The sequence below is a fragment of the Diceros bicornis genome, chromosome 36 (genome assembly GCF_020826845.1).
Source record: "Diceros bicornis minor isolate mBicDic1 chromosome 36, mDicBic1.mat.cur, whole genome shotgun sequence".
In the NCBI taxonomy this organism is placed as follows: domain Eukaryota; kingdom Metazoa; phylum Chordata; class Mammalia; order Perissodactyla; family Rhinocerotidae; genus Diceros; species Diceros bicornis.
Genome location: NC_080775.1, coordinates 9,042,488 through 9,057,249, shown reverse-complemented (window position 1 = coordinate 9,057,249; position 14,762 = coordinate 9,042,488). Strand labels below are relative to the sequence as shown.

Below are 14,762 nucleotides of genomic sequence, written 5' to 3'. Positions count from 1 at the left end.
TGCTGGTGGCTCACATACAAAAAGAGGAAGATTGGCACAGGTGTTAGCTTGGGGCAAATCTTCCTCAGCAAAAAAAAAAAAAAAAAAAGGTAAGACAAAAATATTTCTCTTACCGTACTTCAAACAATATTTGATTTGAAGCGTATTCACTAGAAACATTTTTGAAAGTAGAGGGGCAATGTCCTCTGATTCAGGCAGGTTACCTGCCCAGATCACACTGAAGGTGGCATGCCCCATCTAAAGGTTTTCAAATTCAAATTTTTACAGCTCTGTGCCACACTCTCCCCCAAACTAAACAAAACTAAACAAAAAAAACCAACCTCACGCATGAGCCTGTTTCCATATAGGGACTTTGGTGGAGAAATGACATTTGAGAGGATGTCACTTGAGCTTCTAGAAGGTTGCATTCTGCGGCAACCTTACTGGAGAGCTCTGGTTGCAGCTGCCCCATTAATCCTCCGAAGTTAAAAAATTTTTTTTTCTCATATTTTTTTTCTTGACTATACAGGTGTTTATTAATGTTTTTTCCCTCTTACCTTACTTCCTTGGTGAGAATTCACCTCATTGTTCCTTTAAGCAAACTCCTCTCTCGCATTTAACATGACAGGATTTACAAAAATTTGATGTACGTATATTGCGTTGAGAATACATTTATTCCAGTAGATTGATTTTATCTCTTTAGAGAGGCCCAATCTTTTGTTTTTATTCAGTTTCAAACCCAATAATTTTCCCTGGGAAGGTTATAAAATTGTCAACTTCCTTTTTTTGTTTTTCAATTAAGCTTTTTTTAATTGTAGAGAATAAGCACAAAAATAGCTAAAACTTTATATATACAGTTTTAACAAACGTTTATACAGTGATGTCTGTCTAGTCACCTCCCAGGTGGAGGAGTAAGACTTCACCTGTGTCCTAGAAGTACCCGACTTTGCTCATGTCCCCCCCATCCAAACGCCGCCCCCCCGCCACAGAGGAAGCCGCATCCTTACTTTTACCAGGATCTCTCCTTGCTTTCTCCCCTCTGTATGCAGCCCTAAACATACAGTGGTTTTGCCATTTTGGGGGCTTTATTTACAAGGACTCATAATATATATTTTCTTATGTCTGTGTTGGTTTACAACATTTTGTGGTAAGATATACTTTAAGTCTTATTGACCTAACATTGAAAATCAGTCCAACAGCAGTCAGAACCAATCATCTTTCCATGAACTTCTGGCTTGGATCCATTTTTTTGGTGAGGAAGATTAGCCCTGAACTAGCACCTGTTGTCAATCCTCCTTTTTGCTGAGGAAGATTGGCCCTGAGCTAACATCTGTGCCCATCTTCCTCTATTTTATATGTGGGACGCTGCCACAGCATGGCTTGATGAGCAGTGCATAGGTCCGTACCTGGGATTAGAACCTGCGAACCCCGGGCTGCGGAAGCAGAGCACGTGAACTTAACCACTACGCCACCAGGCTGGCCCCTGGCTTGGATCCATTTTTGAGGCGGGTACCATGTTCCTAACGAAATTACCTGTTGGAGCTTTCTACAACACCGGGGACCTGGCTCATCTCCTCTGCATCCCCACTGTGCATGATGTGTCTTGCCTAGAGAGAGATGACTAATGATTTTTTTTTGAGAGAGGTATGGATATGGCTAAGTGCAGGACATTCTGGGCCTATTTGTTTTTGTGAATGTTGTAAACAGCCACATCAAAATTAATAGAATGAAGGAAAGACGAGGAATTGGTTATTTAGAAATCCACTTACAGAGAATTCACTTTCTAAAAGCTAGCAAAAAAGGTTTAATCAACATTGCAAACAATATACAAGAAGAATTAATCAGAATATAACCTGGTAATAGTTTTGGACGATTTGAACTCCCTCTTCTAAGTACTTCTATAGGTCCAAATGAGTTAATTAGAAGCAGCACAGACTTTTTCTTCACTTGGCCATAGTTAGCTCATTAAGGAGAGTAACACTGACATTCTTCAGGTTTGTGCTGTTTTGCTTAAGATAGTCCCATTCTATTCATGATTGCTTCACTAATCTAAAACAAGACCACACCAAAAAAAAAAAAACAAAAACACCCCACAAAACTTCAAAAGGTGAACAAAATACGGACCAGGTTGCAAGGATAGAGTAGGAAATTATTGCTCAGGGCAAAGTACCCAAAGTATGCTTCTGTTCTAAAAGCCCAACACGTTTAAGTCTTGTGGTGTATATATGTCTGTGTGTATATATACACATATCTCATGTCAACTCTGCTAGTTCCTAAGGATAGGTAATGTAACCACTTGCTAAGCTTTTAAATATTTTGTTGTAAATATAAACATTTCAGAGCGTACAGCTCTATCAACATTAAAAACCACGTGCAGTCTAAGGTGGATAGAGAGATTATGGATAGGACAAGGGGAAAAGAACGAGGATGGGAGAAGCTTCGGATCTGATGAAATACATGGTGTATTGTGGAAACAGCTGCAAAGCCACAGAGAAAATAGAGCACCCCGGAAGTGACTCCGGGAAAAACTGAACTTGGGTCTGATACATTTTTGCCATTTCCATGAAATGTGCCCAGCAGATGTTGAATGAGCGAATCAAAGTGTTTACAACTGTTCTTTTACAAACTAAACTAAAAACTGAGTTGTCCGGGATGAAAAAGACAACTAGCAGTTGTCTCAATAACTCATATGTGAACCAGATGTAATGCATAAATGATATTGAGAATAAACTGTTCAGCTGTCCGTCTAAATATCTCATTTCCAGTGTCATCTACTGGCTTGCAGGCAGAGATTCATACTTTATAGGCTACAACTAATGCCAGATTCTCAAAGAATTGTTTCCTAACAGAACGACTGATCCCGTTGTGGAAAGAGACGTTATTCAGAACGTTATCTGTTTCATTCTTCAGTCAGGGTCACTTATCTACCTTTAGATTTAAACTTCTAAAGAAAGCTGCTATGATCTAAAGAGACTGGCCATCAAACTATTTGAAAACTTAGCCAGCATGCCTTCAGTGAACTTCATTCATTAGCATTCTTCCTGGCAGGTTTCCCTATCTCAGTGTTCATTTTATACTTTAATTTGTTTAGTAGGTCTTTGTTTAATTCTCCTATTGAAAGGAGAATAAAGGCGTTTAGGTGACACAGGAGAGTGATGCACTGTGTTTTATCTCTGAAAAAAGCCTGACAGAGCCAGAAGCTCTGATACCCTCTGATTTTCTTCAGGACATCTGGAACCCCAAATCAGCTGCAGGATAAGGATGCTCTCTGTACTTAACTGCAGACACCTTCAGAAGAGAACACAGTGTCAGTCATAGAAATTACACTTTGCCAGCTACACAGGGCTCTGAAGGCAGATTATCTCATCAGAAGAGTTTCTGTTTCCTGGGAGTGAGGAGGGTGTCTGTTTCTTAAATACCTTCTCCTCCAATGAAATCACTAGCCAGGACCATTTTTTTCCCTGACTTCTCTGTATAAAGTATCGATGCTAAGGTCAGATGATAGCGCTGGCGCAAATGTAAACGGTCCCCGAGTTTCCTGACAAGCGGAGGACTTCTAACTCTCCAGAGGGAAATACCTTCCATTCCTTTGCATCGCATTTTCTCGGTCACAGTAGCTCCTCAAATTCCTCCTGCTCTGTGATTTCCTTCTCCCTCAAGTCAAAACCCATTTTCTTCTTATTGCGTGGGCCCCCTCAAGTTCTCCTCCTGATTAAATCATCTTTCCCGATGTATCCCTCTCCCCTCTCGTCTTTTCCCACTTTGTTTGACTTTGTTAACAAAAGTGAATTAATCTCTATTCTCTGTGTAAGGTCTGTGGCATTTGTAAGTTAACTCTTTTTTCCTTCGGTATTACTTTATGGAGAATGACTCTGCCCAACTTTCTCACTTTGCTTTGTAACATAGGTGTTTTATTTTTGAATCCACATTTCTTTTTGCAGTTTCTTGGACTTCCTGTGGTTGGTGTACTGACAGCCATCCAGTAGAGACTGAGACCACCAGTCCATTTCACACAGGCCACTGAGCAGTCAGAAGATGGGAACAACTTTGGTCTCCAGTGACCTGGACTGGATTCAACTCACTGACCGAGAGGGGAAAGGCTCTGTATCCATTACTAATCCCTTGAGCTATCCAGACCCCTGAAAATGATTCTTTGGTTTTATTATTGCAAAGGCCATTTATAAAATCATGAACTGGATTTAGGAAAGCAACCATGAAATAGCAAGGGACAACAAACTGATTGAAATTCCTTCAATGTACTGTGGGCTGAAGTCTCTCAGACAGCAGGATGGGGAAGTTATATATAGGCACCTCCATTCTTATTTCAGGAGCATGACCGCTCACTTAAACGTGGCAACTTTAGATCCACTGACCATGCCTCCAGGAACTAAATCCTAAATAAAGAAAAATGGAAAAGCAAACTATGAAATAGCCAATAATCTTTATTTTGCACTTCCCCACCCCCATCCCTCTCCAAAAAGCTCTAATGGGTATATTTGTGCATGTGAAAATATTGTATAAAGTATTTAGGATGATCTCAAATTAATAAAACAAAAAACACGTATCTCAACACAGATACTTTGTTTCTTGTAGGGATAGAAAAATTTTGGCTTCTGGAACAAGGAGGGTGATGAAATACTGCACTCTTAAAAGGTCGACTCCATTTCCACTGATTTGCAATTTAACATTCATGGCAGAAAACCTCATTTCTCTAACCACATAATATGTTTTAAAATATGACTAATTCATACACTAATATCAATTTACTTGGCATTAAAAAAATCACAATTTCTATTAATATATTTGTATTAGGTTCAAAGCCCATATTCTAGCATTCAAGATACCCATTACACTGGCCCAAACTGGAATTATTTCCAAATCAAGTAAAAGTCCACATTTATTCCAAAGCTGCTAAAATATGCTAATAAAATTAAATTTGATGTTTTACATTAAAAATAAAATATTTGGTTCATCTCTCAGACATCTATAACATATAATAAATAGTGGGCAGTATAGTAATATAATAAAGTTTTGTGGTACCCTGAAATTTGATGCGTTTTCTTAAAAAAAAATTCATAATATACTTCATTTCAGCCTTAAACCACAATATCAATGAACAGATTTGCAGAAATAAAACCATATAAACACAAAATGCTACAATATATGTTTTTTTTTACTTTCGGGGAATCTACATGTCCTTTTAATAAAAGTCAGTCAAAGACATGTACAGAAACAAAATAGATAACAAAACATTTCAAATCATACACTATAGATTTAAATTGCCTCGTTTTCCTTCCAACTGCCAGGGTCCTTTTCCCCACGGTGTTCTGGGCGTGCGCAGCTTCTGCTCAAGGTGGGTGACTGGGAACTATGGCTCTTTTTTCCGGCCTTCTTTGCTTCCGTAAAGCAGTAATTACAGACATGGCTGAAATCACAGTGGATTCCAGAGAAAGCCAGAATGAAACACGATAAAATTTTAAAAAATAACTACTTCATAAATATTTATTATTTACATGAGGGGAGGTCTTCTACTCTGAAGAGTTTTTATACAAGTTGATGAAATGTATACGCGGTGAGAAGAACGCCAGCAGTTTAGAGAAGGGCGGAGTCAGAATGCAACACAAGTGGAAAACACGCGCGCGTCAACAAAAATAATTTGCACAAAAGCAAACGGGACATGATAGAAAACTTTTTCTTAAAAAATATAAGGTATTTCACAAAAGCCTGAACATTTTACATGTTAGTACTAAAAATGGGCGATGGGGGAGGGGAAGCTTCATATATTTCCATCACAAAAATATTTACCAGTACTCCGTCTGGAGCCTTCTCTCATGTCATTATGATTATCTCACTATGGAGGGAAGAGGCTGACACTGTACACAGACTAATGTGCCATCCTTACACACAGTCAAGGCAGTTACACGTCATCTTCTCGTCTAATACCTCGAGGAAAAGGCCCTGGAGAGAACCAAGAAAATCAAAGGGGAGGATTATGGTCTTTTTATTAATACTTGTCACTGGTAATAGAAGACGGAGGCACGGCTGTCCCAGTGCTCGCCTCTACTTGAGTCTGCTCAGTCACACGACGATGCGGCCCCGGCTGGCCTGTGTCAGAAGGGAACACCCAGAGGGCCCCAGGCTTCCGAGACTCGTGCTCACAGGAACCTGGTGGGGACGGGGTGGTGGGCTGGCACCAGCTCCCCTCCGAGGCGCAGGCCCGGGGCCCGCGGCGACCACGCCGTCCAGGCCGCAGAGCCTTCAGTGCGCCCGGTGCTTCCGCTTTTTGTGCTTTTTGTCCTTCTTCTTGTTGGCACACTTGGGACAGAACCACTGCATTTCTTCCGGCGGTGCGGCCATTATTCCCACACAGGGCCTGCACCAGGAAAAAAAGGGTTTCGGATAAACAAGCTTTATTTATATACATATTCTTTTTCTATGTTTTCAAATAATTTTAAATAATTAAATAAGCTTGAAGTCGATGGTATACTGACCAGGAATGCAAGCCCAACAGCTGTAATTTATGTGGCACGACTGTTGGCCATGTGGATTAGTACGTTACATAAGGCCCCTTGCACAGGCCCTACTGGGGAAATGAATTAGGCATTCATCCTTTCAGCCAGAAATAGTATAATTCTTCCGAGCAATGGCTCTGTTTTCATCTTATAGCTATTATATATCATGTGACTGAATGGATTTCTATCTTTTTATATCTGATATTGTAAAGATAAAATGAGAAGATGATTTGCATAAATTTTGGTCGAGTTTCTTGGGTTTTGGGGAGCTGCTGAAGAGGTGTGAAAAACAGACAAGCTGTCTCTTTATCTCTGCAGTTTGGGACGTGTTCAAAGGGGTTAACTCAGTGTCACTGTCAAGCACCACAGTCTCACAGAAAACTACTGGAAAGAAAGGAAAGGGAAACCCCGATATTCCTTTTTTTCATAAGGAGGATATATAAGCTAAGCCAAATATTTGGAGTTTAGACTAAATAACAAGAGTCCAAAGACTCTTGACTTTTGCAGATAATCCTAAGCCCATTTGAGTGGCTCAGTGATTCTGCTCCACACATTGTTCTTAGGACAGCAGTTGGACTGGGAGAAAACCCAAGAGGGAGCACAGTCCCTCGTCTGCTCTGAGAGCATCTCCCTCAGGGGCGACACCTGCTCGCCACAGTCGGGTTCTGGGGCACTCACCAGTGGTACCAGTCGTCGCAGTCGTCACAACCGATCATGGGGCTGCCGTCGTCAGGCTTGTTACAGCCGGGACAGATCCAGATCTGGTTCCCCCACTCGTCTCGGATCTGAGGTTTTTAAAGGGGGAGGGAGCAAACAGACGTGAAACGGGGAAAAAGAACCAAAAGACAGTAGAATAAGAATGGTTACTTTACACTGTGAACCCAAGAAACCAACAAATTAAACTCAAAAGAAATAGTAGTTAACAATTTATTAAAGCCATGATCATGGTCATCACGTGAAAAAGAAAACAGCTACCACGTGCTCAGTGATGAGACACTTCTAATGAATATTTTAAACGCTCTTTTGTAAGTCATAAAAACAAAGCATTTTATAATCATTTCTGTGAACAATATGACCTAATGACCGAGAGCCCCCTTTATCTAGAAAAATACTGTAAACACTTAAGTGCCTAACGATTAGGGTCTTCATGGCCGTAACAGTTGATATTTTTGAAAGCCACAGAGCTCAAGTATACGCAGTTTCCTCAATCGCATTCATAGGCATGGAATTAATACATACAGCCAAATGTGCGCCTATCACCTTATTACTTATTAGCCAAGCCCTTCTCCTGAACGAGCTGATAAGATCAAGGATATAAAAGAGTTGTTACTAAGTAACTTTCCATTCCCTTTATGACATTTTCAGTAAAGTACAATCAACTAAAGGGCAAATGACATAAGGGAGGCAGGAGGCCCCAGAGCTGACCGTTTTCACGTTATTTTGCTACAAATGTGGTGAGCGCTGGAGTTTGCTTCACCTAACTTAGCAGTTCCTAATATGAAGCACTCCCAATTGTACCACTTCCTCAAATTCCACGCTAACAGGACCCAGCCAGAAGAAACAATCTAAGATGGGCATTCAAAAACAGCAACGACTGAAACCTAATTTTCAAAAGTTTTTATAACACCACCACATATAATTTCATTCAGTTTATTTTACAAGTCTCTTCCTATACTTTCAAATACAACAGTGACTAGACATGCAGAAAAGAAATGGCTTTTTTTTTTTTTTTTTTTTGTGAGGAGATCAGCCCTGAGCTAACATCCGCCAATCCTCCTCTTTTTTTGCTGAGGAAGACGGCCCTGGGCTAACATCTGTGCCTATCTTCCTCCACTTTATATGGGACGCAGCCACAGCATGGCTTACCAAGCAGTGCATCTGTGCGTGCCCGGGATCCGAACCAGCGAACCCCGGGCCGCCGCAGCGGAGCGCGCGCACTTAACCGCTTGCGCCACGGGGCCGGCCCCAGAAATGGCTTTTTTGTGTGTGTGATGGGTGTATTGGGAGCATGGATACTATTTCATTCTACTTTTTAAGGCTTCTTAAGGCCTACCATTTTTGAAAAAGTCTCTTCAAAGTCAAACTACGTTGACGTGAAAGCTTCCTAAAGAAATCTGTGGGCAGCTACATCTGACCTAGCCCTCTCTCATTTCAAGGGGAGAGAACCACAGCGACCACGTGCCAGCTGTCTAGCGTCCAGACCAGCCCAGCAGCCTATGACCTGAAGCTGCCATGCATGGCCACTCCTGCTGCTGGCTGACCTTTCTCGAAATTAGAAGGCCGTGACTCTGTTGCTACAGAGAAATTTACCAAAGCATCCATAATAACTAACACCCAACACTTCACATTTACTAAGTTATTCCAAACGTCTTACTTCGTTTAATCCTCCTACCACGACCCTCGGATAGGTTAAGAATGGGGTCACTGGAGTGAAGGGAATGTAAGTGACAGTTCCAGAGTCACACTATTGGGCAGTGACAAAATCAGCCTTGTTGTTCTATAGCCTATGTCTTTCCTCCAAGTCACACATTTTGTCCTGTCTACAAAATGTCTCTTGGGAGACAGAAGGCTTTCCATCCATGTTGTCTATGCAAATCTGATCCATCAGGGAGTTAGCTCAAAAATTCACTGGAGAATCAGAAACTTCAGGGCTAGAACATCTTATAGGAATCATCTATCTAACACGACCCCTTAATTACAGATGAAGAAATGGAGGGTGAGGAGGTTAAGTATAAAATCTGTCCTCATCAACCCATCTTGGGGTGATGTGGCCTCAATTAAACACCTACAGCAACTGGTCCTAGAATGGACCATTTGATGATCACTGATTTTTGTATCACCTATTCTAGTTTTGTCTTGAATTGTGAATTTAATATTTTTCTCTTAATTCTTCATGTCTTATATCTTCCCTCAATACTTGAGACTTTCTTCTTATCCTTTGTATCATTATATGCCTCAAATATTTAACGATTTGTGGAAATTTCCTTCCACAACACCTTGAAAGAGGTGTAATATTTGCATGATTTATAACATGAGTTATAAATATAACATACCATGAGTCCTACCCTGCCATTTCCAAACACATCTATTCAGAGAGACCCATGCCATCCCTAGGCTGACAGATTACGGTCTGCATACTTGGTGGTCGTGGCAATGTTAGTACACTGAGTACCTCTATATGCCTAAAACCTTTTTGTTGTGTGTGTGTGTGTCACTCTACAGTGCCCAAAGGACATATTTACACAAATACTTCATTACTAGATTGAATTCAGGGTGCGACTAAGACCTGATACTATTAAATATGGGAAACATCTGAAGACAGTCCCATGAGCACAATGTGAACTCATTCCACAAGGTGAGTTTTACCATCTGAAGACATGCTCGGAGACTCAGGAGGCTCTGTGGGCTGAAAGTCCATTTCCCTTTAACATGCAGGCCCTGGTATATTCTGGACCCCAGCCAATGAAATACTATAATTAATGCTGTTACTCAGAAACAGCAGCTGGCCCATCAGATCTCAGTACATTACATAAATTATACTCAAGTGAATAATTTAATTGCTTGATCAAGAGATTCAATGTGGGATTTAAATATCACTATTCATCTTTCTATTTATACATTGATATTGTTGTATATATGTATATAGTCATATCCAAAAATAATATAAAAGAAAGAAAAGCAATGCTTTGACATTATTTATGTAGACTAAATATGCAAACACTATAATACAATACTTTTCAGCCAAAAGCCTGAAAATGCAATGAAAATACCTTTCCAGTCCTAAAGAATTGCCTCTGAAATTCAATACTGATACATATGACACTGTTTCTTAACTGAAAAGATTTTCGTGATAAGAGAGTAAGCTCTTAGGTGACTCTTCCTTCAATGCCACAAAAATAAAAGGCAGCGCACCACGTAAGTGCTGACGGTCTCCGTGACCACGCTCCGGACGGGGGCTTTGGAACTCCCGGCTCCGGAGACGGCGGGTGATGGAGCCGGCATCAAGGCGGGCGACGCGGTGGACTGTGCGAGCAGCGGCAAAGGCACCGGGGCAGGGGTGACGTGCAAGGGGACAGGGGCTGGGGCTGCGGCAGGCGGCGGGGTCTTGGGTCTGTTCAGAGAAGCAGCTGGCTTAGCCTCGGGGGCTGGCACCACTTTGCTGATGACACTGCCAACCAAAGAGAGAAAAGAAGTCAAAAGTTGAATCAAACCAAATATTTAAAAACATTATCACAAAACCAAGCTCCTTCTTTTAGTGGCAAAATACTTTTTGGTGAGTCCACCGATGGCTACAGACCTCAGCGTTCAAGGCCCTTCACCAATTCACCTCTCGACTTATTCAGACTACTTTTTTATTTCCCCAAATTGTCCCTCAGTGACCAGATATGCAGACATTTTTAGCAACCAATACACATGCACTGTTCACAGAAATATAACTCTTCTTAGAATAGTGTTTGTCCCTCCCTGCTGACTTCAGGTTTGGCAATGGGACTTCCATGAGTGGAGGTGACGTGTGCCACTCGTGAGCAGAAGCTTTAAGGTCGTCACAACACCGAGCTTTCCCCTTTTCAGTCTGCCTTGAGTCCTCTAATGTCCCCGGAGAAGGGGCTGCTCCTTCACCTCACACTCAGGGAAGAGGACGTGGGCAGAGCTATGATGGACGTGTCGTAGGAGCGAGAAGGAAACGTTTGTTGTTGGAGGCCACTGAGATTCTGGGGTTGTTAATAACTGCAAGTTAACCGAGCCTACCGTGGACACAGTAACTTAAATGAAGTTCATAGATATCTCTTTCTCAATTCCAGTTTCCTCTTCTTAATACTCTGAATGCCAGACTTCCTTGCTTCTGGATTTGGCTTGATGGCCAGGCATTAAAGATGTAAGATTCTCAGAAGAGTTGGGGAGAAAGGTTAAGTAGCAGGAGTGAGGCGTGGTCCCTGGGAGAAAAACAGCAGCTCTAGCTCCTTTCCTAGTGATGTTACCAACTGATAATTAGAGCTGTCTCTTCATCAACAATATCTTATTCATAGAACTCATGCGGTGGAAGAAGCACTGGACTCAGAGGGTATCTGAGTTCAAATCCTAGACCTGCCACAGGCCAGCCGTGTGGCCTTGGGCAAGTCATCTAAAAATACCATTAACTGAGCACCTATCAGTAGTTAGATATTACACTAGGCACTTTAATATACCATCTCATCTAGTCCTCAAGACAATGTCAAAGAAGTGATGGTGATTCCATTTTTTAGATGAGGAAACAGGATTAGAGAGAGAAAGGAATTTGGGTACATGGGTGGCAGGCTTTGAACCAAGGTCTATTTGATTCCAAAACTCTTTCTTCTTCTTCTTTTTTAAGTTTCTTTACTTAAAAAAAATTATATATCATTTCAAGCATCGAGAAGACAATGTAACAGATAGCTTTGGTAACAATTCGAGGTAAACAGGCATTGGCCCTTCGCCATGTTGCTTCAGATCTTTCCCCCTCCCTCCCCCAGAAGTAACTCCTGTCCTAAAGTTAGCAGGTTTGTTTTTGTATTTTTGTTCTTTCTACTTTTTCTGCCTTTGTACATACCCATAAATAATATATACTGTATTACTGTTATATGTGTTTCAACTATATAAACAATATCTCACTATATTTATCCTTTGCAATTAGCTTTCCTCACTTAGTTTTTTTAATTGAGATAAATTGACATACAGCATTGTATAAGTCTGAGGTGTACAACGTGTTGGTTTGATACATTTATATACTGCAATATGATTACTACAGTAGCATTAGCTAACACCCTTATCATGTCACATAATTATTTCTTTTTTGTGTTGACAACAGTTAAGACCTAGTCTTTTAGCAACTACGAAGTTTACCACACAGTATTGTTGGCTATAATCTCTATGCTGTGCATTAGATCCCCAGAACTCATTTCTCTACTAGTTGCTCACTTAGTTTTATGTCTCTTGACCATATGTCTCTTGTCCATGTTGATACATATAGACCTATATTACTTATTTTAATTGTTATGTAGTATTCCATAGTATGAATAGATCAAAGGGTTTTTGCCCATTGCCCTACTAAGGGTAGGACATGTTACCTCATAAATGTTACACGTTAACTTGTAAATCTGTTCAAGAATCTCCCCCGGCTATATTCCTAGAGATAAAAGTTGCTGGGTCACAGGGTATGCACATTGTCACTTTCACTAGGAATCCCAAACTGCTCTCTAAAGTGAGTACACCAACCCATCTCTTTCTACTATTCCACACTTAACCTTCCAGGCCTGGCTTTTCTGATAACAAAGTGTAGATACATACAGCTGCCTTGGAGGGTTACAGTGAGAACCTGGATATAGAGCAACATGTCAGAAACATGTACAACTGTGAAGTGTTAGCACCAGCAGTATATATATGTCATGGCTGTTACTGACACCCCCATGCAGCATCGTTACCAGCCTGCATAGTTCCACTTTCTCAAAGTGCTAGAAACCACTTCCACTAAAAAGCATTGATTCTTAGCTATTCTGATTAGAAGTTTATAATACATTGAATTATCTCAAAAATTCCATCAGTATATAAGCAAATAATTAATGCTGTCTAATTCCTCTCCACTTGTTTCATTCAAGTGTGATTGCCTTCCTAACCTGAACACAGCCAAAGACCAAGAATTTAACATAGGCTGTGGGTGCAGGAGACACTCAATAAATGTTTAACATGATTAATAATGAATATTTTTCGAATACTTACTAAGTACTCAACTGTTCTAAGCGCCTGAAAGTCAACTGCATGCCAGGCAGTGTGCTAAATGTCTACTTCCCTACCTCACTTGATCCTCATAAGAACCAAGTGAGGTAACAAGCACGGTTATCACTCTCCCTTTGAAGATGAAGAAACCAAGGCACAGGAGGTCAACTGCCCTGCACAGATTCACAGACTGCTCTGTGGTAGAGCCAGGACTAAACCCAGGCAGCCTGATTTCAGCACCCGTGATTTTTTTTTTTTTTTGTGAGGAGATCAGCCCTGAGCTAACGTCCATGCCAATCCTCCTCTTTTTGCTGAGGAAGACTGGCCCTGGGCTAACATCTGTGCCCATCTTCCTCCACTTTATATGGGACGCCGCCACAGCGTGGCCTGACAAGCAGTGCGACAGTGCGTGCCTGGGGTCTGAACCCGGGCCGCCAGCGCTGCGCGCACTTCACCGCTAAGCCACGGGGCCGGCTCCTCAGCACCCGTGATCTTCACTACACTAGAGTGCCTCTTACTGCTTACTGAATGAGTTTCGCCTGACATATGAGGTGGGATATAAATGACCATGGCATTTATATCCATGGGGCAAGCTCTTCCTGTTTTTATGGTTAAATTTTTAAAATACTCTATTTTTAGAGGCAGTTTCCCATCGTGGTTTAAAACATGGGTGCTGGAACCAAAACTAAAGGAAAAAAGGAATTCTGAGAGGTAAGCAGAACACAGATGTTCTGCCCTGAGGGCACTTGTCATAAGGTGAACCTGATCTCTGGTTCTGATAAAGGACAGGTTTCAAAGCCCAGGGCCTGCCAAAGGGGAAAGTCTAAAAGAACTCCCTTCCCACATTAAGGCTCCCAACAGGCTACACAGATTAGGTAGGATGGATCAGAATCTCAGGAGTTCTCAGCTGCAGTGGTCCAGGACACTATATTTAAAATAATTTGGACTTGTAATGTGCCCACGTACTCAATACTAATCATCTTGAGAGGAAATAACTTAAAATCTAGGCCTCATATTATTAATACAAATAATTACTTAAGAAAAAAAGCACCACATAATCAAAGATAACTACACAAGGAAGCCAGGTAGCATCAGGGAGAAGCAGAAGAAATAACAGACAGTATAAAGAGACCCATCAAGACCACAGATACTAGAATTATCAACTATAAAACAACGCTGCTTAGAGTGTTTAAAAAAAAGGCAAAGTTTGAAATTATCTGCAGGTAACAGGAGATTATAAAGAGTAACCTAGCAGATTTGAAAAGAACCAACAGATCTTCTAGAAATGAAAAATACAGTAATTAGAAATTAAAACTTAATGGATGGGAGAACTATAAACTGAATAGGACAGAAGAAATTATCTAGGATGTAGCCCGGAGAGGCAGAGAGAATACAATAAAAAGATCTAATGTGGGCCGGCCCCGTGGCTTAGTGGTTAAGTGCGCGCGCTCCGCTACTGGCGGCCCTGGGTTCGGATCCCGGGCATGCACCGACACACCACTTCTCCGGCTGTGCTGAGGCTGCGTCCCACATACAGCAACT

General features: G+C 41.3%; 1 protein-coding gene across 2 annotated transcripts in view; it reads right to left on the bottom strand.

Annotated features, from left to right (window-relative positions):
- Positions 1-4,401: 4,401 nt before the first annotated feature.
- The window catches only part of TAF3 (TATA-box binding protein associated factor 3), a 181,239-nt gene continuing 170,878 nt past the window's right edge, over positions 4,402-14,762 (bottom strand). For both annotated transcript variants that reach the window (XM_058532395.1, XM_058532394.1), the window contains exons 5-7: positions 10,404-10,659; positions 7,170-7,276; positions 4,402-6,352 (exon numbers count right to left, since the gene is read on the bottom strand). In XM_058532395.1, coding sequence (XP_058388378.1) covers positions 6,238-6,352; positions 7,170-7,276; positions 10,404-10,659 — 478 coding nt within the window. In that variant the 3' untranslated portion in view covers positions 4,402-6,237. The remainder of the gene's footprint in view (positions 6,353-7,169; positions 7,277-10,403; positions 10,660-14,762) is intronic.